At 42.6% G+C, this 23,193-nt stretch overlaps 1 protein-coding gene across 1 annotated transcript in view; it reads right to left on the reverse strand.

Moving 5' to 3' along the window:
* The window catches only part of CAMK4 (calcium/calmodulin dependent protein kinase IV), a 318,697-nt gene that overhangs the window by 75,593 nt on the left and 219,911 nt on the right, over positions 1-23,193 (reverse strand). Inside the window, exon 7 of the mRNA XM_077462295.1 lies at positions 22,448-22,522. Within this exon, the coding sequence (XP_077318421.1) occupies positions 22,448-22,522 (75 nt within the window). The remainder of the gene's footprint in view (positions 1-22,447; positions 22,523-23,193) is intronic.

The following is a 23,193-nucleotide window of genomic DNA, read 5'->3' on the forward strand; positions in this document are numbered from 1 at the left end:
AACTGGTTACCAACTTGGCCAGACTGCTGGTTGAAAGCTAAACAGTGGGGACCTTGAGTGGAGAGTGTGAACAAGTTTTGCTTTTGACTGCTGGTGATTGCTGTGTTGCATCTTTTTGGGGCTTTTTCTTGCATATTTTTAACACCTTTTTCTGTAACTTTTTAAACAGCCTTTTTTTTCTTTCCTTCGTTCAGCCTACTAATTAAGGGGAGTGGTTAATTGGTCACACTTTCTGTAGAACACATTTTTAGCCTGCTCATCTTTGAGTTTCCTGGAATTTAGACTAAGTGGAATTGAACTAAGTGGTGAGCTAAAAACCAGAGTTGAAAACAGGAGGTTATAACAGGGTTCAAAGTACCTGTGTAGTGTGAGTGTGTACCTGTGTATTGTAAGTACATAAGTGCTACAAGTGCATGTGGGCTGTATTGAGTATTAGTGTCAGGTAGTACCTGTGTATTGTGAGTACCTGGGTGTTGTCTGAGTAGTGTGTGTGGATTGTTAGTACTTGTGTATTGTTAGTACTTGTGTATTGTGTGTGCATGTGGTCTGCGAGTGCACATGGGTATGCGAGTGCACGTGGGTCTGTGAGTGCACATGGGTCTGTGAGTACCTGTGTATTGTTTTGTTGAGTACCTGTGTATTGTCTTATATGATGCCCGGTGGGTGTGGAGATGCGACTCGGTGTAGATCTTGCAGCATGTATGCATTCCTTGATCATCCAATCGAGGGAAAATACTGCTGTGCAAAATGTAAGCACATTGTTTCCCTGGAAGCCCAGGTTCTGAATCTGGGGAAGCAACTGTCAACACTTAGAAGACCCTCTCTACTAAAGGAGAGCTGGGAACGTACCCGACAGGTGCCGACAGGGGCCAGCACAGAGGCGGGTGGAGACAAAGAGGTGCTGGCACTAGAAAAGAGTAGATGAGTGACAGTCAGGAAGGGTAGAGGGGGAAGTGCCAGGGAGGCCGATCCAGGGCTGGAGCATCTCAATAAGTATGTTTCTTTGAGTGACATTGGTGAAACCGGTCAGGGACCAGCACTGCTGGAGCTGAGTTACTCTCCTAGCTGCCAGAGGAAGAACTCTAGTGAGAATGGGGGGGGGAAGCGAAGGGAAAGGAAAGACAGATTCTGGTGGTAGGGGACTCAATTCTTAGAAGGAAAGAGAGGGTAATCTGTAACAAAGACCTGAAGCGCCAAACTGTATGTTGTCTACCGGGCGCTCGGGTTCGGCACATCACGGATCTGATGGACAGATTACTGGGAGGGGCAGGGGGAAGAGTCGGCTGTCATGGTGCATGTTGGCACCAATGACAAAGTCAGAGGCAGATGGAGTGTCCTAAAGAACGATTTTAGGGACTTGGGAGCTAAATTGAGGAAAAGGGCCTCCAAGGTAGTATCCTCAGGAATACTACCGGTACCTCGAGCCACACCAAAAAGGCAGAGGGAGATTAGGGAAGTAAACAAGTGACTGAGGAGCTGGTGTAGTAAGCAGGGGTTTGGGTTCCTGGAGGACTGGGCCAACTTCTCAGTTGGTCACCAGTACTATAAGGGATGGACTGCAACTAAATGAGGAGGGTGCAGATCAGCTGAGAGTAGAGAAAAAGTTAGAGGGGTTTTTAAACTAGGCGATGGGGGGGGCAGAGATAGAGATAGTCAGTGTGGAACATATTCCAGATGATAGTATTGAGGGTATTAGTGGTAGGTTGACTAAAGCACATAAACCCAAGGTAAGTATAGTGACCGGTCTAAACTACGTGGCATGTTCACCAATGCCAGGAGCCTGGCGGACAAGATGGGTGAACTAGAGATACTGTTGTACGAGGAGGATTTGGATTTTGTGGGAATTTCAGAGACCTGGTTCAACAGCTCTCATGATTGGCTGGCAACCATTCAAGGGTATACCCTTTATCGCAGGGATAGAGAAGGTAAAAAAGGTGGAGGGGTATGCCTATATATCAAGAATAATGTACAACTGAATGTGAGAGATGACATCACTAAGGGAGATAGGGATACGGTGGAATCCTTAAGGGTAGAGCTCCAAAGGGATGAAGTCAAGGGGAAAATAATACTGGGTGTATGCTATAGGCCCCCTAACCTGAGGGAGGAGGGGGAGATGGATCTCCTATCACAATTTGAATTGGCAGCAAGGTTAGGAAGTGTTATCATAATAGGGGAATTTAATTATCCAGACAGAGTGGGAGGATGGAACCACACATTCGTCTAAGGATCACCAGTTCCTAAATGTCTTGCAGGACAATTTCTTGGGCCAGATGGTGGTCGCACCAACTAGAAATAAAGCGTTACTAGATCTACTTATTACCAACAATACAGACCTGATCATGGATGTGAAAATACGGGGTAATATAGGAAACAGTGATCACATGTCAATTAGCTTCAGTATAAATCACACAAATAGGAAACATAAGGGGAATACAAAGACATTGAATCTCAAAAGAGCCAACTTCCCTAAACTACGAACCTTGCTAGAAGGCATAAATTGGGATAAAATCTTAAGAACAAGGAACATGGAGGAGAGATGGGTTTGCTTTAAGAGCATATTAAAAATGGACATTAGCCAATGCATCCCATTGGGTAATACATTTAAAAGAGCGAACAAAAGTCCTGGGTGGCTTAACTCCAATGTAAAAATGCATATAAAAGCAAAGGAGAAGGCCTTCAAAAAATACAAGGTTGAGGGATCATCATTAGCATTCAGACTTTATAAAGAATGCAACAAGAAATGAAAGGGTGCAATTAGAGCGGCTAAGATAGAACACGAAAGACACATAGTGGAGGAAAGCAAATAAATCCCAAGAAATTCTTTAAGTATGTAAACAGTGGGGGCGTGGCCGGATGTAGAGCAAGGAGGACGTGTGGTGCTGGAGCTCCTGCCATCCTGATAAAAATCCTGTGGCATCCTTCGCCTGTCTGACCTTGGGGACTGCATAAGTGTTTCTCCTGTGCTGCTGCCATTCCGCTGGACCGCCGGGAGGTTTTTTGGAGCGGAGCGCGGTGTCCCTGGAGGCCTCGAGGCTTGCGGCCTAGCTGATCTGTGGGGTCCGGCCGCCATCTTGCGGCCTGTAGAGCCTTCGGACCGGCCGCGCTGGAGTACCGAGTGCGGGAAACGGCCGCACGAGAAGCGGAACGGAGGGGAAGGAGAACCATCCTCGGGCCCCACCGCCAGAAACGGATTCCGTGACGGCCAAGATCCGTTCCGAACGGCCGCGTTGCGGCGCTTGTACTGCGGGGAGGCCTGTCTGCTCTGTGGAGGCCCTGTATTGACTTTGCTGGGCGGTGAGTCCTTTTACTGGGGGGCACTGTTATTTGCTCTGAAGCGGTGGAGAGAGGAGAGGGGGAGAGGGTAGCAGTGTTGGTGACATTGTCTGCTGTTTCACCTGCTGTACTAATGACTGGCATGATCTGACTGTCTTAAAGGGCCATACTCAGCCTTCCTAGTATATAGCAGGTCTGCCTGCATTCTGTGTTACTTTGCTTGTGGCTGTGAGTGGCTCGCGGGCTACCAACATTGTACTTTTTGTCCTCATCATCCTTCTCCTGCTACATCCCAGCGACTACATATCTTTAAAGGGCCGCACCACCCTCTAGACCCACAAGTGCATCCACAGCCAGTCTGCCTGCTATCTTTTCCTCATGCCCTCCAAAGGCAAGTCTGCAGCTAAGAAAGCAGCGTTACAGCCTGCGCAGACCCCTAGTGACTTTTTAAATCAATTTAAGGCTCTCATGGCGGATATGGAGCAGGCGGCCCCACCGGAGGCTAACGCATCTGCACCCACGGTACCTCCCACCAATGATACCTCTGTTATTCTTGCAGCGATTGAGCAAAGCAGAACCTCCTTGTTGGTGCGTATAGATCACTTGGCGGAGGAATGCAACCTTATAAGAGCAGATTTTGACAAATTCCGGGGCAGGCTCTCGGAGACTGAATCGCGCATCTCCGCGACGGAGGATACTACTCACCGCCATGATGTGGCCATCCAAGAGCTGCAGCGCACGGTCCAGACTCTGGTGGCCAAGTCTGATGACGCTGAAAACCGTCTACGCAGAAACAATGTCAGGGTCTTGGGCCTACCGGAGGGGGCAGAAGGGGACCGTCCGGCTGAATTTGCTGAGGGTTTCTTTAAATCGCTGCTTCATTTGACTGATCTCCCTCCAACATATGTGGTCGAGCGAGCTCACAGGGTCCCGACAAGTCGGGGTCCTCCGGGGGCCCCCCCAAGACCGTTTTTGGTTCGCTTTCTCAATTTCCGGGACCGGGATCGGATCCTACGTGAGGCCCGCACACATCAGACTCTGCCTTTTGAAAACACGGTGGTGCACCTGTATCCTGATTTCTCTGCGGATCTTCAGAGACGACGCAAGACATTTACAGACGTCAGGAGGAAGCTCCGTGAGCGTGAGCTGAAATATTCCATGCTTTATCCCAGCCGGCTGCGGGTGCAACATGGAGGATCGGTGAAATTCTTTGAGTCTCCCGTGGAAGCAGATCAATGGCTGCAATCACTGTAATTGGCCTGCCATGACACTCCTGCTCATCAAGTGGCGGTTTGTTTGGTAGCTGCCTGCTCCTCTTTTTTCTTTCTCATGGTTGCCATGTGTGGTTGGTGCCCCCAGTCGGGGGAGCCGGCCTCCTCTACGCATATGTCCCCAGCTGGAATATCCTTGCTATCCACCAAGAAGCTTGACGCACTTTGGCTGGGGTGGGGAGCGGGTGGTGGCAGTTGAAGGCAACTTCTCCCGTACTTTTTCCCCCTTTTTTTTTCTTTTTTTTTTGAACGAGTTGTTGTGGGCACAGGGCGGCACAGGCCTTCCGGAAGCTCATACCGAGGGACAGGCGGGCTGTGAAGGGAGTGGGAGCTCCAGGCACAGGAACACTATGTCCGTGTTAGATTGGACTTTTGACCCCCTTTTTCTTTTTCTTGGTTATAGGGGTTTCTTACTTTTTGTCTAGGGGTCCTTTTTTGAGCCATCAAAGCTATGCCTTCCGGGACTGTTTTTGGACTCAGTTTGGGGATAAGCTGCGTGTACGTGTTTTTTTGTGTTGTTACACGGCAGCAGGGTGTTTTTGGGGTTCACGGGGTAATGGGTGTGATAGGTGCAGCCCTCCAAGGTACATGGTTTATCTGTATGTTAAATGTTATCTCTGAATTCAGTCTGCCGGTGTATGTATCACTGCTGTTGTTGGTACTGTATTCATCGTCTAATGAGTTATGTGGGGAATGATGGCAGGATCGGGGTTTAATGTGGTTTCATGGAATGTTAGAGGTCTTAATGATAAATTCCGTAGAGCTTTAATGTTTCAATATTTAAAAACGTTCAATCCTCATGTGGTGTTTTTGCAGGAGACACATTTGGATGGGAGCAGGGTGCTGGCCTTACGCAGAGCCTGGGTACAGAGGGCGTTACATGCTACATACTCTACCTACTCCAGGGGAGTGTCAATTATAATCAGTAAGGCGGTACCGTGTACCATCCATCATGTGATCTCGGACCCGGGTGGTAGGTTTTTGGTGATTGTGGCGGATGTGGGTGCGTGCAAAATGGTATTGGTGAATGTGTATATCCCACCTCCCTTCCAGATTCAGATCCTGTATGACCTTTTGGGTAAATTGGCGCCTTACACGCATCTCCCTCTCCTTATAGCCGGGGACTTTAATGCTATCCTCTCTACTGCCTTGGACTCGTCCAATGCATCTAGGGTGGCGTCGGCCGATCTCTCTGCCTGGGCGGCGGTTGCTTCCCTGACGGAGCTTTGGCGTTGGAAAAACCCTGTCACTAGAGGTTACTCATTCTTGTCCAAAACTCATAAGTCCTCTTCGAGAATAGATTTAGCGTTTGCAAATGCTTCTATGCTGCAATTAGTGGGGGGGGCACAATATCTAGCGGGGGGTATTTCAGACCATTCGCCCTTGTCGATCCATATTGGCTCCACTGTTAATCCTACGGGGCGGGGGTGGAGATTGAACCCGGGGTGGCTGGAGGTGGAAGAGGTGTCCTCTCATGTAGCGCCACACTTTGCTCATTATTGGGAGGATAACGAGGGGTCTGCCGACGCCGCCATAGTTTGGGATGCCTTTAAGGCCTGCATGCGGGGGCACTATATTTCAGCCATTAAACAGGCCCGCAGGTCCCATAATCAGATAGATCAAGAATTGCAGGACAGGGAGAGGGTGTGTGCTATGGAGCACGCGAATAATCAGTCTGATGTCTCCTACGGCGCACTGTTGGAGGCGAGGCGCGCTCTGGCACTTCATTACTCTGATCTAACGCACACATCTAGGACAAAAATGGCTGAAGCCATTTTTGAACAAGGGGATAAGAACGGTAAACTGTTAGCCATGCTGGTGGCTGAGCAACGGGTACAGACTAATATCCCTTGTATCAAGAACACTCAGGGTGACCTGTTAACATCCCCGACGGACATACTGGACACATTTGTGGAGTACTATAAGACTCTGTACGCACCCATTCCGACTTATGACATGGCAGAGTTGGACGGGGTGTTAACATCGTTGCAGATCCCGAGGCTGTCTGAGGCGGATAGGGACTTGTTAGAGGCTGACATAACGACATAAGAAATTGAAAAAGCTATTAGGTCCTTTCCTCCCCGTAAATCCCCGGGGCCTGACGGCTTCTGCATCGAGTGGTATAGACAGCATTTGGAAGAATTGGTTCCTAGACTTAAAAACTTATATGACTACTGTCTGGAACACAGGTGTCTCCCGGCTTCTTTGCTGGAGGCACAGGTGATCTTGTTGCCGAAGCCGGGCAAGGACCCCTTACTATGCTCGTCATATCGACCGATTGCACTGTTGAACCAGGACTTGAAAATTTTAACCAAGGTGCTGGCTATCCGACTCTCTCAGGTTATCACGACCCTGGTAGATATAGATCAGACGGGTTTCACACCGCAGAAATCTACTGATACTAATCTACGCAGATTGTTTGCCCACCTACAGATTGACCACGCAGACAGGGGATCTAGAGTGGTGGTTTCCCTGGATATGGCCAAGGCCTTTGATTCAGTAGACTGGCAATACATGTTGACAGTTCTGCGGAAAATGGGCTTTGGGGAGATCTTTGTGACCTGGGTCTCTTTGCTTTACAGTTCTCCACAGGCGGGTATCAAGATAGCTAACTTAGTGTCACCCCAATTCGGTGTTTACAGGGGCACGCGTCAGGGGTGTCCTTTATCCCCGTTTTTATTTGCATTGGCAATAGAACCGCTGGCTATAGCCCTGAGACTATCACCTGGGGTAGGAGCATTGGAGGTGGGGGGCATTAGGGAATGTGTGGCGCTGTATGCAGACGACATGCTTCTCTTTTTGAAGGATGCAGGGCCATCTTTAGAGGCGGTGTTTGGGGTGCTTGACAAATTTGCTGAGTTCTCCGGGCTCCGGGTCAATTGGGAGAAATCTAATGTGCTGGCTATTGACGGGGAGGCGGGGGAGTTGGCGACCACTAGGGTCCCCATCGCATGGGTGCAAGAATTTAAATACTTGGGGGTGAGAGTCTCACCAAGAGTGGGCGACTTTATGTCTCTGAATCTCCTTCCCTTGCTGGCCAGGGTGAAGGGGCAGCTGGAAGCTTGGAAGCATCTGCCACTGTCCCTCATAGGTAGGGTTAATTTGCTCAAAATGAAGGTTCTGCCTGTGTTCCTTTATCTTTTACGCAATTCCCCTATTTGGGTTCCCTGCTCTTTTTTTCGGAGGGTCAATAGTCTCTTTGGATCCTTTTTATGGGCCGCTGCGCACCCCCGCATAAGTCTCAGGGTTTTGCAAGAGCCATGGGGTCAAGGTGGCTTGGCATTGCCGGATCTTTTTAAATATTATTTAGCTGGGCAAATGGTGGTCGCCGGACGGTGGCTGACACGGGAGGACGGGGACTCGGCGAATGTACTAGAGGCGGCCCTTTTGGGCTCTTATGAGAGCCTATCCCATCTGGTGTATAGGGGTTCGGGGGCTTCACCAGCTCTGACGGCCTCTATGCGGGCAACGATACGGGCCTGGGAAAAAGCGCAGACTTTGTTGAAACAGCCAGAGGGGAGTTGGTCTCCTGACACTCCTCTATGGTTCAATCCTAAATTGCCACATTTTGGGGACATACCAGATCCGGTGATTTGGGCTAGGGTAGGCATTAAGCAACTGAAGCATGTGGTGGGAGGGGGTCAGCTCCTGACGTTTGATCAGCTTAAGGTAAAGCATGATCTCCCAAATTGGTATTTTTTTAGATACTTACAGTTGCGGCATGCTTTTCTCTCTCAGTTCGGTCCTGGGGTTTTGCGGGTGGAAGTCTCGCCTTTGGAGACTGTGCTGCGGACAGAGGACCTGAAAAAGCCTCTCTCCGTTGTGTACAGCATGCTGTTCCCGGACAGGCCGAAACCTGTCCAAAACTGTAGAGATGTTTGGAGTGCTTTGATACCTGACTTTGGAGGGGAGGATTGGGACGACATGTGGGGACACCCGTTTCAGACCCTAGTATCGGCCAGAGACAGACTTATTCAGTTTAAAATTCTACATAGAGTATACTATACCCCAGTCAGACTGGCTAGGATTTACGGTACCGGCGCGGGGGGATGCTGGCGCTGCACAGCTGACCGAGCGGACTTTGACCATGTGTTTTGGCAGTGCCCGCGGATTGAGGAGTTCTGGAAGGGAGTGACACAGGTTATACAATCTGTCCTTTCGGTGCCGATTCCAGTCACAGTTGCAGTATGTTTGCTCGGACTGGTGGAGGAGTTGGCACCTCGAAGGGCGCAGAGGACTCTGATTTCTCTGGCGCTGTTTTATGCGCGTAAAGCTATCCTGCTGTGTTGGAAGAAACCCGAACCTCCTACGGTTTCTTATTGGAAAGGTTTGATTAATAATGCTTTGCCGTTATACAAAGCCACCTATCTTAGCAGAGGGTGCCCTAACAAATTTGAGAGGGTGTGGCGGTGCTGGCTTGATGCCGCAGATACTGTGAATTAATCGCTAGGCGTGGGGTTTTCTCCTTAAGGTGAGGGGCGGGGCAGAGAGGTGCTTTCCCCTGGATTGGTTATATCCCCATTTCAAGTAGTTCGTTATTCAGATACAGTACAGGCTATGTGTTTCTTTATGAGTGGTACTGTCGGTGTTTATAGACTGAACTAGGAGGAAGAATGGAGGGCTGCACAGAAGGGAGCTTGGTTGGGTGGGGGGAGGGTGGAAGGGAGGGGGGGGGGTTTTGGGGAGGTTGTTGGGACCGTTTGGTATGTTTGTATGTTATTAATGTATTGAAAACTTTCAATAAAAATAAATTTAAAAAAAAAAAAAAGTATGTAAACAGTAAAAAAGCAAGGACAGACCATATTGGCCCCATAAAGAATGAGCAAGGACATCTGGTTACAAAGGATGGGGAGGGTATTGAATTTATTAGGTATTGAATTTATTCTTCTCCTCAATCTTCACAAGGGAATTGGGGGGATTAAGTAACCAAAACGGCAGTGTTTATCCTCATTACACATTATCCTCATGACACATCACAGGAAGCACCTCCATGGTTAACAGAGGACAGAATTAAAATTAGACTTGCAAAACTTAACATTAATAAATCACTGGGACCAGATGGATTGCACCCGAGGGTACTTAGGGAACTCAGTCAAGTAATTGCCAGACCATTGTTCCTAATTTTTACTGACAGTCTACTGACTGGAATGGTACCAGCTGATTGGAGAAAAGCCAATGTAGCACCAATATTTAAAAAGGGCCAAAAATACATCCATGGGAATTACAGACCAGCTAGCCTAACATCAATAGTATGCAAGCTGTTGGAGGGGATAAGATTTTAGTAATGAGAACGGTATCATTAGCAGTAATCAGCATGGATTCATGAATAATCCTTCTTGCCAAACCAATCTATTACCGTAACCTTCTATGAGGAGGTGAGTTGCCATCTAGAAAAAGGAAGGCCCATAGACGTAGTGTATCTGGATTTTGCAAAAGCATTTGACACAGTTCCCCATAAACGTTTACTGTACAAAATAAGCTCCGTTGGCATGGACCATATGGTGAGTACATGGATTGAAACCTGGTAACAAGGGAGAGTTCAGAGGGTGGTGATAAATGGGGAGTACTCAGAATGGTCAGGGGTGGGTAGTGGGGTCCCCCAGGGTTCTGTGCTGGACCAATCCTATTTAATTTATTCATAAACGACCGGGAGGATGGGGTAAACGGTTCAATCTCTGTATTTGCGGATGATACTATGCTAAGCAGGGCAATAGCATAGCTGCAGGATGTGGAAACCTTGCAAAAAGATCTGAACCAATTAATGGGGTGGGCAACGTAAAATTAGGTTTAATGTAGTATAATGTAAAATAATGCATTTGGGTGGCAAAAATATGAATGCAATATACTCACTAGGGGGAGAACCTCTGGGGGAAGCTAGGATGGAAAAGTACTTGGAGGTCCTAGTAGATGACAGTCTCAACAATGGCATGCAATGCCAAGCTTCTGCAAGCAAAGCAAACAGAATATTGGCATGTATTAAAAAGGTGATCAACTCCAGAGATAATTCTCCCGCTCTACAAGACTCTGGTCCGGCCGCACCTGGAGTATGCTGTCCAGTTCTGGGCACCAGTCCTCAGGAAGGATGTACTGGGAATGAAGCGAGTACAAAGAAGGGCAACAAAGCTAATAAAGGGTCTGGATGATATTAGTTTTGAGGGAAGGTTGTGAGCACTGAACTTATTCTCTCTGGAGAAGAGACGCTTGAGAGGGGATATGATTTCAATTTACAAATACTGTACTGGTGACACCACAATAGGCATAAAACTTTTTCACGGAGGGGAGTTTAACAAGACACGTGGCCACTTGTTAAATTAGAAGAAAAGAGGTTTAACCTTAAACTACGTAGAGGGTTCTTTACTGTAAGAGCGGCAAGGATGTGGAGTTCCCTTCCACACACAGTGGGGAGCATCAATAGTTTAAAAAAACGATTAGGTAAGCGAGCGACCACAACATACAGGGATATGCAATGTATTACTGACATATAATCACACACATAGGTTGGACTTGATGGATTTGTGTCTTTTTTCAACCTCACCTACTATGTAGCTATGTAACTATATAACTTGCTAATATAAAGTGATTTAGATACTGTACTCAGTTTCTCAAACTAGGACAATTGTTACAGCCAAGTCACCCACTGAAGCTGGAGACATCACCGCCTCTTCTATAAAGTAAGGTTGAAGAGGAAAGGTTTAGACTGTATATATTATTTTGACTCCATCCTTCTTTGCCTTTTTAGGAACTAGATCACCAAGAGAGAAAGGAAGTTTTTCAAAATATATATACAAATATACTATTTTATACTTTTTCCCATCCCACCATGGTAACACTATTCCTGTATGCCAATAAGTAATCAAACAGCTGCATTCACCTAAATTTTAAATATCAATTTTGCATTGACTGCCCTTTTTAGAAATATCATTCATTGTATTGCAGAATTAAAAAGTAAAAATGATCTTTGTGCCTAACTGGAGGGGGTGACCCACTCCAAAAGCCTTCTTTTTTTCTGTGAAGAAAGTATTCCTAAATAATGAGACGCAATATCAGACATTGCTTTGGGGTATTTTATAATTAAGATTTATAACTTTCGGAAACTTACAATTATTTATTCACTCAGTTATATGAAATTATTTTTGATTTACCACGGTCATTATGAAGCTGTTTTATTAAAAAAAAAAAAAAAAAAAAAAAAAAAAACCTCAGCTGCAGACAATTTATTTAGAATGATGTTGGTGTGCTTTAAACACATTGAATTTTATTAGTGCTTTATCTTACTATATTTTAGACACAGATCTAATAGGAGTGAATTGTCTACTGAATATAAACAACAGATATCTTGTCGCAAAAAGAAAGGGCAACTCTTATGAAAAAAGGTCAGATGTTTACAAGGCATAATAATAAATTTTTATATATATATATATATATATATATATATATATATGTGAAAATATTAAAATATTAACGGGTTAATTGGCGCTACCTAAAAAACAGGTCTCCATTACAAAAGGGTCTTATGGAGAATAAATGAATGGAGAGGCAGGACACGGTCTTACAAAAAGCCCAGTGTTCCCTCTCAACCTACTTCTAATGACACTGTATATTGGCAAACCCAGAATCACCTAAAGAGCCAGGACACCATAAAAAGCCCCAGCTCCGCCCAAAGAAAGGTTTAAATCAAACAATAAATGTAATAAATCTGTGGGCCACCATAGAAAAAAGGTCCCAAAACATAAATTGCTAATGACGGGGATTACTAATCAAACCCATTATGAATTAATACTACAAAACAGCAGAAAAATCAGGAACTAATGGTGTTAGAACAAGCCAGGATACTTCCTTAAAGAATATATGTTCAAACACACATTCTCAAGTATGTTAAAAATACAGGCCAAAAAACCACATGTACCAGACTACTTGTACAACCTGATGTGATTAAAGATCAAATCGCCTGAGATGCGACAAAATACATTCAGTGATAGGCCTATTGGCAACAGTAATGAAGAACCCTTTATCAGTGTAAAGTGATAAAGATATATATATATATTTAAAGTCCCGTACACTAGTGAACAACCTGGGGTCACATAAGTGTACCCACCAGTGTGTAATGCCAAAAAATATATACCGGTATATATATATATACATACACCTCAAACAATATTGATATTAGATCAGTGTATAGTGGAAACCAAAAAGAAAAGAAAATTATATGTGTAGGTCAAATAGCTGAAAGTGTGAACGTTTCACACCCCAGAACCCAAACGGTTAAAAATAAAATTGTGTGTGTATTAGTGCATACAAAAAATGAAAATACAGTAATACAAAACCTTTTTGCGATAAAAGCTAAAAAACATGTGCGAAGTGCAATAACACCTAAAGTGAAAATAGTGAAATAAAAATGAAAATTAAAAATTAAAAATAAAAATAAAAATAAAATAAAAAATAGAATCTGAAAATAAGTTACAAAAAATATATATATAAAAAATATGCAAAATGGAAAATATATATATAAGAAAATAAGTCCCAAAAAAATTATATAAGTTCAATGGTATTAGTCCAAGGGATCCTAAAAAAATCCTTAATGTGACTTTTCAGCGGCGGCTGAAGACGTCTATGACGAAACGCGTCCGACGGAACCACGCCGTTACGTCACTTCCGGGTTGCCGTTGGTGTTCTGGTACGCAGGTGGAACGCAAACCGCGTATCTATCACACGGTCCCCGAAGGAAGGATTTCTTTTTGCTCTCGAACACTACGGAAAGGGCCCTATCCCAGGGGGAACACAGCCGTGATCTACCACCTCTATAGGGAGGTTTGTTCTGGTTTCATGAACTATTGTTTCCACTTTTCCGTTTGTGTTCTTAATGATACTACATATGGTCTATGGTAGTTTCTGGGGCTAATCCGGAACTTTTTAGGGGAGATTATCCTACTAACCCCCTGATTAACTGTGGTTCTACAATATAGCCCACTTTATGAGAATTGTGGCCATTGTGAACATCTTTTATTTTTTGGTTGTTTATTTTTATTTTTATTTTTGATTTTTGATTTTTTGCTGTGCTGTTTTTGCCTCTCATATATATTTTTATTTATTGTGTCAATAAACCATTTTTATACGGATTACACTATGGAGGCTTCCATTTTTTTCTCATGAGGACTTGTGGATTCCAAGTTGATACAGGCTCGGGCATCTATCACTAAATAAAGAACGGGATATCTGGAGATTGATTCTTAAGGCGCATAACCCCTGTAGGGGTATCTACCTCTGGTGAGTAGGATTCCTGGTGGGGGAGCACAGAAGTCACAGTGAAGACTGAATAGGAAGCACAAAAGTCACATTAAGGATTTTTTTAGGATCCCTTGGACTAATACCATTGAACTTATATAATTTTTTTGGGACTTATTTTCTTATATATATATTTTCCATTTTGCATATTTTTTATATATATATTTTTTGTAACTTATTTTCAGATTCTATTTTTTATTTTATTTTTATTTTTATTTTTAATTTTTCATTTTCATTTTTATTTCACTATTTTCACTTTAGGTGTTATTGCACTTCGCACATGTTTTTTAGCTTTTATCGCAAAAAGGTTCTGTATTACTGTATTTTCATTTTTTGTATGCACTAATACACACACAATTTTATTTTTAACCGTTTGGGTTCTGGGGTGTGAAACGTTCACACTTTCAGCTATTTGACCTACACATATAATTTTCTTTTCTTTTTGGTTTCCAATATACACTGATCTAATATCAATATTGTTTGAGGTGTATGTATATATATATATATATATTTTGGCATTACACACTGGTGGGTACACTTATGTGACCCCAGGTTGTTCACTAGTGTACGGGACTTTAAATATATATATATATCTTTATCACTTTACACTGATAAAGGGTTCTTCATTACTGTTGCCAATAGGCCTATCACTGAATGTATTTTGTCGCATCTCAGGCGATTTGATCTTTAATCACATCAGGTTGTACAAGTAGTCTGGTACATGTAGTTTTTTGGCCTGTATTTTTAACATACTTGAGAATGTGTGTTTGAACATATATTCTTTAAGGAAGTATCCTGGCTTGTTCTAACACCATTAGTTCCTGATTTTTCTGCTGTTTTGTAGTATTAATTCATAATGGGTTTGATTAGTAATCCCCGTCATTAGCAATTTATGTTTTGGGACCTTTTTTCTATGGTGGCCCACAGATTTATTACATTTATTGTTTGATTTAAACCTTTCTTTGGGCGGAGCTGGGGCTTTTTATGGTGTCCTGGCTCTTTAGGTGATTCTGGGTTTGCCAATATACAGTGTCATTAGAAGTAGGTTGAGAGGGAACACTGGGCTTTTTGTAAGACCGTGTCCTGCCTCTCCATTCATTTATTCTCCATAAGACCCTTTTGTAATGGAGACCTGTTTTTTAGGTAGCGCCAATTAACCCGTTAATATTTTAATATTTTCACTCTTTAAAAGGAACCCTACTAAGGGGTTTCCTTCTGTCCGGGGGGCAGCAGCCTATGTAGTGTTTTTACATGCAGGTACGTCATATTCATACAGAGCTTTTTATTTGATTTGGTTTAAGCCTCTCCTGGTGCTGAATAGCGCGGTTTTTATATAGATCTTTATTTTTCATTTTATATATATATATATATATATATATATATATATATATATATATATATATATTTTTTTTTTTTATATCATTGTGTAAACAACATAAATACATTGTAACCGGTTGCTGCTAAAATGTAAGACGAAGTAACCAGGCTTTGTATTGTGGTAACAAGGAGGATTTCCCCCTAAACAGAGCAATCCACATTTTCTTTGTGTTTAAAGGGCTTGACAGGCTGAAATTTGTTGCTTACTCAGAACTTCCAGATTTTGCCAGATGATGTTCCTGTATGTGAGATCATACTCTGTTTTACAAAAAAAAAAAAAACTTGGGTAGGGGCCTCTCCATGGTGCTGCACAAATCAGCAAAGAAATTCTAATGCCGCGTACACATGATCGAACATCCAGACAACAAAATCCATGGGATTTTTTCCGAAGGATGTTGGCTCAAACTTGTCTTGCATACACACGGTCACACAATGTTGTCTAAGATTCCGGATATCAAGAACGCGGTGATGCACGACGGGCAGAGAAAATGTAAGTTCAATAGCCAGTGCGGCTCTTCTGCTTGATTCCGAGCATGCGTGGAACTTTGTGCGTCGGAATTGTGTACACACGATTGGAATTTCCGATAACGGATTTTGTTGTCGGAAAATTTGAGATCCAGATCTCAAATTTTGTGTGTCCGATGGAAAATGTCTGATGGAGCCTACACACGGTCGGAATTTCTGACAAAAAGCTCCAATTGAACATTTTTTGTTGGAAAATCCAACCGTGTGTACGCGGCATAAGTGTGCTTGTGGAAAAAAAAATGTAATGTAAACTGCAATATTGGGTAGATACAATATACGCTGTCAGAACATACTCTACCACTCACATTTATTTCTTGGCATGCAAATAGCACATTTCTTGTAGCTCTTTGTAGTTATAGTACAATTATATTCATTTGTTTGGACGCAAGTTGCCATCATTTTGTTGGTACAGACACCCAGTAGAGTCTGCATGCCTTCTTAAGTCTGTTCAAGAGCCCTCGAGAAGCCCGACCTCCACTAGTAGGAACAAAGCTCTGTCCCCTCTCATTTAACATCAGAATACCCCTTGTTGGAATAGCTGTCAACTTTCCTGATCAGTGCTCACCAGTGCCACCTCATCAGTGTCCACAATTGCCACCTATCAGTGCCCATCAGTGCCACCTCATCAGTGTCCATCAGTGAAGGAGAAAAATTACCTGTTTGCAAAATTTTATAACAAAATATGAAAAACATTTTTTTTTTGTTTTTCAAAATTTTCTGTCTTTTTTGTTTGTTTAGCATAAAAAAATAAAAAAAAATATACAATTGTGAATAATTATCCCCAATTGTTTGTTTAGCAAAAAATAAAAAAAACAATGGTGAATAAATACCACCAAAAGAAAGCTCTATATGTGTGGAAAAAAATGATAAAAATGTCATATGGGTACATGACCGCGCAATTGTCATTCAAAGTGTTACAGCACTGAAAGCTGGAAATTGGCCTGGGCAGGAAGGGGGTATTATGCCACGTACACGCGACCAGTTTTCCTGTTGGAATAAACTCTGAAGGTTTTTCCGACGGAATTCTGCTGAAACTGTCTTGTGTACACACAATCACACCAAAGTCCAATCGTCAGGAACGCAGTGGCGTACAACAACTAAGAACGGAACTAGAAAAAGGAAGTTCAATAGCCAGTAGCCAATAGCTTCCGTCTCATACTTGCTTCAGAGCATGCGTCATTTTTGGTCCGTCGGAACAGCATACAGACGAGCGGTTTTCCCGATAGGAATTGGTTCTGTCGGAAAGATTTAAAACATGTTCTATTTCTAGGTCCGTCTGAATTTTCGATAAAAAAAGTCCGATGAGGTATACACACGATCGGAATATACAATGAAAATCTCCCATTTGACTTTTTCTGTTGGTTCTGTTCTATCGCCAACACTGCAAGGGATTATTTATGATAAAGATAATCAGACCTGCCACGTGAACAGCGATAGGTAAGATGTGGACATCATTTATTTAAAAAAGAAAAAGGTAGAAATGATTTTGATTTTTCATTAACGGACTGACCTTTATTTTAAATAATAAATACTATTTGTATTTTACAAAATGTTAATCTTCCGTCAAATAAATTCCAGTATGCTATTTAGAGAAAGCATCAAGAAACGTGATAACTGAAGCATAACTTTTTATGCGGTCATGTAAGGAAATGGGTGCATAAGCTAAGCAGTAAATAAACCCCCATAAAACATTTGACTTGTGGCACATTTTGCTTGAAGTGTATCTAAAAACAAAACTTAATAATTCTGTACGCAGTCCAAAACTTGCAATAAAATGTCAGTTCTACATATAAGCTGTCCCCCCTTTAATCATCTGATGTTTGTATGTGGAAAATGTACCTGTAAAGAAGAAAGTTAGATTTATATTTACACTACGCCTATCTTTCACCCCGCTGGGAATGACACTGTTCTGCCAGGAAGATTCAGGGGGGGAACGCAGAGCAGGTGAAATTTGGCGATAAGACACTCAAGTCTTTTGCAAGAGCGTCTTCTCCAGAGATTTTGGCCGCTCTACATTCCCAGGGATCTAACTGAAGATGCTGCAGGCAGTAGGAGCAAGATAAGTATGATGCCACACGATTGGACTTTCCAACAACAAAACCGCAGGGCTTTGTCTCAAACTTGTCTTGCATACACACGGTCACACATCTGTTGGCCAAAAATTACGAACATAGTGATGTACTAGATGTATTATGTGGTTTTTCAGCTCCTTAGCGCCACCCTTGGGGCTCCTTCTGCTAATTTTGTGTTAGTGGAAGTTTGGTGAGTGTTTGATGACCAAACATGCTGTGGAATCGGAGGAGATAAAGTGTTATTTATTATTGGCCTTGGAGTTATTGCTTTGACATTATTGTTTTGGTTGAATAATGATTTGATTGGTATATTTTCTATATTTTGGATGCATAGAATGCACTCTTTGGTTAAGTTCTATTGGCAGATAGCATGTCTAATTTTATTTGTTTTCTTTTTTTAATGCACAATAAAAAAAAATTGTGTAGAATAATACTTGGCTATGTGTTTTACTTCAAATGACAGTTTGGGAGTAGGCAGTTACATTTTAAAAAATAAAATTTTAAATTAACAAGGGACACCAACATAGTTGTATATTTGATCTTAAAAACTATGGGATAATGGTGTTGTGTTAACTTGCCCAAATAAAAAAATAAAAAACATAATAATATCATTCTTGATATCACTAGAAAAAAAAAACCTTTGAAAATGAATTTGAAATAATTCCATCAGTATCACCAGCAAATCAGCTTCATTATTATCCCATTAAAGAAGAAGAGAATATGTACATTTCGAGATTTCATAATTTGCCACGTCACAAATGTTAATTGTCCATTACGAATGCTAGTTTACAAGACCGTCCGCTTCTGGCTCATCCTTGCATCTGAGCATGCGTGTTTGTACTTTGGACATTTGTCTGACAGACTTGTGTACACATGATCTGAAAATCCAACACTCATTTGTTGGCGGAAAATTTGAAGACATGCTAGCCAACATTTGTTGGCGGAAAGTCCGACAACACCTGTTCGATGGAGCATACAGTCAGATTTTCCGCCAACAGCTTGACATGGAACATTTCCCTCGGAAAATCCGATCGTGTGTACGGGGCTTTAGTCTAGCTTTCTTCTTTACGTGTATATTTTGCATCTACTAACAGCACGTGCTTTTTAAAGAAGGGGGTCCAAACAGTATAAGTGGACCCTGCCCTTTACTGCAAGATCTGTTGATCTGTTTTAAATAATTGCTCACAGTAATTTATTTTCTAGTTACAACGGATCTATCGCAAATCATTAGCGATAGATTATGGTCAATGCAGCCAGGCTGTGTATCCCTATACACTGGCGATCCACTGATGTCCCCTCCATTCGGGAATGGCTGACTAGAATTGCTAAGATAGAGGAGATGGAAGAGTTGATTTATACCACACAAGAACGTCTACAGAAGTTTTCGACCATCTGGGCCTGCTGTAAACACTTTCAAACCACAGATAAATATAAGACTCTTTTCCCCCCCCAACTAAGGATACATAACTTATAAAACAAGGGGGTGCCGGGAATGGCGCCTGCCTCCTCTTCCTTTCCCCCCTTATACTTCTACTTTCTCTATCCTCACCCCCCCCCACCCTTATCCCTTCTCACCTATCCAACTAAACAATGAATTCTCCCTTAGAATACTTACTTACTTACTTACTGCAGCTGTAAGGCATGCATTTCCCCAGAATCCACCCTGGTAGAATCTTCCAGCTGGGAGATACATTCCTCATCTCTAATACCCGAGATCTGATCTTATCCAGACCATGATCTATTAGGCTAATGTCCATGGCCAGGTAATCAATTTTGACCATGAGAGTGTCCTTGCAGGTTTTAACCACTTCCCGACCAGCGCACGACGATGTACGTCGACAGAATGGCACGGGCAGGCATATTGGCGTACATGTACGTCCAATATTCGATGCCGCCCTGCCATCAGGAGCGCGCCGCCGGCGGCGCGCTCCCGCGCTGGTCGGGACCCCCGTGAGTCTGGTCGCGGGACCCGCGGACTCGATCGCCGCGGGCATCCCCGCGATCGTCTCACGGAGCGGCCGAATGGAGGAAATGCTGTATAAACAACATTTTTCCATTCTGCCTAGCAACTAGTGACGCTGATCTCTGCTCCATGTGATTGGAGCAGAGATCAGTGTACACTAAATGAAAGCCCAACCCCCCCACAGTTAGTAACACACCCCTAGGAACACTTAACCCCTACACTGCCACCCACTGGTTAACCTTTTCACTGCCAGTGTCATTTACACAGGAATCACTGCATTTATATAGCAGTGATTACTGTATAAATGACAATGGTCCCAAAAATGTGTCAAAAATGTCCGATGGGTCCCCGACAATGTCGCAGTCACAATAAAAATCGCAGATCACCGCCATTACTAGTAAAAAAAAAAATAATAAAAAATTATTAATAAAAATGCTATAAAACTATCCCTATTTTGTAAACGCTATAACTTTTGCGCAAACCAATCAATAATCGCTTATTGCATTTTTTTTTACCAAAAATATGTAGAAGAATACATATCGGCCTAAATTGAGGGAAAAAATTTTTTTTTATATATTTTTGGGGGATATTTATTATAACAAAAAGTTAAAAATAATGCGTTTTTTTCAAAATTGTCGCTCTATTTTTGTTTATAGCGCAAAAAATAAAAACCGCAGGGGTGATCAAATACCACCAAAAGAAAGCTCTATTTGTGGGAAAAAAAGGACGTCAATTTTGTTTGGGAGCCACGTCGCACGACCGCGCAATTGTCAGTTAAAGCGACGCAGTGCCGAATCGCAAAAAGTGGTCTGGTCTTTGACCAGCAAATTGGTCCGGTCTGAAAGTGGTTAATGGTGTCATTGCAGGACTTTATGGCCTCAAGGATGTCGGTGGAAGTAGGTCCAGCCATCTCCTGATGCCCAGGAGGTGTCTGTTTAGCTGCTGACATGATAATCACAGGCTTCCTCGTGGTCAAGATGGCCGCTACTGGAGGGGGTGGCATGGCATACTAGCAGGATTTCAGGAGGATCACAGCTTTCCCCATGACAGTAGAGAAGCTGCGGGGTGTCCTGTGTCCTCTTGGAACCCAGGATGACTGAAAATAGGCTTCAAGATGGAATAAAAGGAGCCCAGGTAACTGCCAGGATTATAGCAGGAGCGGAGCTCAGGCAGTACATGTCCTCTCTGTCTCACATCCTGGCCACGCCCCCCTCCATACCTAAAGTTTTGCTAGAAATACGAACGTGTCTTAAAGTAGGAGAGGCTAAACAATAAACCAGCTTAAAAAATTTTGCCTAGCCCATTGCTTACCATTGCCCTTATAATAAATTCAAATGCAAATATTTTTTTAAATGTTTTTCTATATAGTCATGTGACCAACAAAGCTTCTGCTTCTATTTGTGACATGGAGGGCTGAATAACCCAAAGTAGTGATGTCACTTGCCAGCATCTATAGCTCTAGGGGTAGTCAACAAGGGAGAATGGTCACACCACCATCCACACAGAAAGGAGAAGGAGCTGGAGCACTGTGGTAACTTGCCTGCATAGAAAAATGTTTAAAAAACATTGAGATTTATTACAAAATATTTGCAGAGCAATGGGGAGCAATACAACACAGAGCATTTTTCGTCGTACAAGACACTCAACACTACCAACACTGTCTATGTGTAAGCTCCCTAACAAATATAAAGCAAACGGACAGTGCAGCGCCAAAACAAAAAATAGTATTATGCTTATACCAATTATATGTGCAAATATATAAACTGTGACCACTATTAAATCACAAGCGTAACACAGATAAATAAATATAGTAAATCAATATAAACAGTGCTCTAATAAAGGTGCTCAATTAGATCATACAAATGTATAAGTCGATGCAAATGGTCCACTATATAATTCCAAAGGGCCAACTCTCAATTCTAAAGTGCTTCCATGCAGAAGAAAAAGGAAAAAGTGCAGCTCAATCTATGTGTCCAAAAGTGCAACTCCTCCACCACATTGCACTCACCAGAAGACTAATGGCAATTAGCCTATATGTGTAATCCACCTTTTCAAGAGGTCTATTATGTCCTTTCCTCTCAATATATAAAATTGCTGATCATCCATGCTAATGGAGAAATGCTCACCACCCGGAGTCAGAGATGCCGTATATAGTGTAGTATTATGTATTAATGCTCGTAAATCACATAAACTTCCACATGGCTAAAGTATAAAACAAATGTAAAAACAAATGCGGCCAGCACTTCCTCCAAAGGCCGCCGCTCCACATACACACAGAGTTGGCGGTGTGACATCACCGTATAGGGCTCTACTCGGCACGTTTCGTGCGCATGCATGTCTTCAGGGGCTCTGCCTATCTTAATATCATGCTGCATTCATATGCATGTGGAACAGTGGCCATTGGAGTAAGTGCTGGCCGCATTTGTTTTTACATCTGTTTTATACTTTATCCACGTGGAAGTTTATGAGCACCCTTATGTCTACAATTACCAAAGCACCACTATGTGCCTCTCTGTACTCTTTTCCTAATATGCAAATAAACAAGAATAAGTTCATATGGACAACGAGAAGTGGTGAAATACAGTATTATTTTGAGCTATTCTCTCATATTAAACAATGCTTGCATTTGTGTCAGGCTTTTTGCTTAAAAAAATCAGTAAATGGGAATATTTAAATTCTCTTACCACAATATCCTGGAGTCCCACACACAGTCTTCATTGTCACTTGATCATCCACAATTTTTGACAGACCAAAGTCAGCTGTAAGACATAGCATAAAAATGGAAAACAGTATTGAGCTCCAGAAACAGATCACAAATGAATAATAAATAATTAAAAAAAAACATCCACAAGTATGTTACAATTATTACATCAATAATTACATACAGTTGTAATTTTCAGGTTTTCTGATGTTTGACATCATACAATTCATGCAAATGGTATAGAGCACAGAGGCAAGAGGGGCCTGGTCCTCCTCAGTACCCCTTTGTCAGAAGTATTTTCTGTACAGTACATACTTTTGGAATTTAAATCACCAGTATTTTTAAATGTATTTAATGTTTTTTTTTTAAAATACATATTTGAACTATAGTTATTTTTAAAATTTCCATGGAGTTCTGCTTTTACACTTTGACCCACTTTCCCTGCATTGAGAAGGCAGGTAATATGTGTGCTCACCCACTCCAGTACCTTATACAGACAGCAAATCACAAAGTGAAGGAGGGGGGAGAGACATTACTGAATCATGGCAGTTGTGTTTTGTTTTTTCTTGTTTCAGATTTTCTATCATCATATCATAATTCGTACCATAATAAGTAAACTCTTTTAACAAAGGTTTGCGTTCACACACACTGGAAAAGGAGGCAAAAAGCAGGTTTGTTTGATCCTTGGCAAGTACGCTGATTCAGTGTAATGTACCCAATGGCTCAGTA

Source organism: Lithobates pipiens, unplaced genomic scaffold (assembly GCF_037356315.1).
Source record: "Lithobates pipiens isolate NorthernLeopardFrog02 unplaced genomic scaffold, aLitPip1_a1.2 Scaffold_3, whole genome shotgun sequence".
Lineage (NCBI taxonomy): Eukaryota > Metazoa > Chordata > Amphibia > Anura > Ranidae > Lithobates > Lithobates pipiens.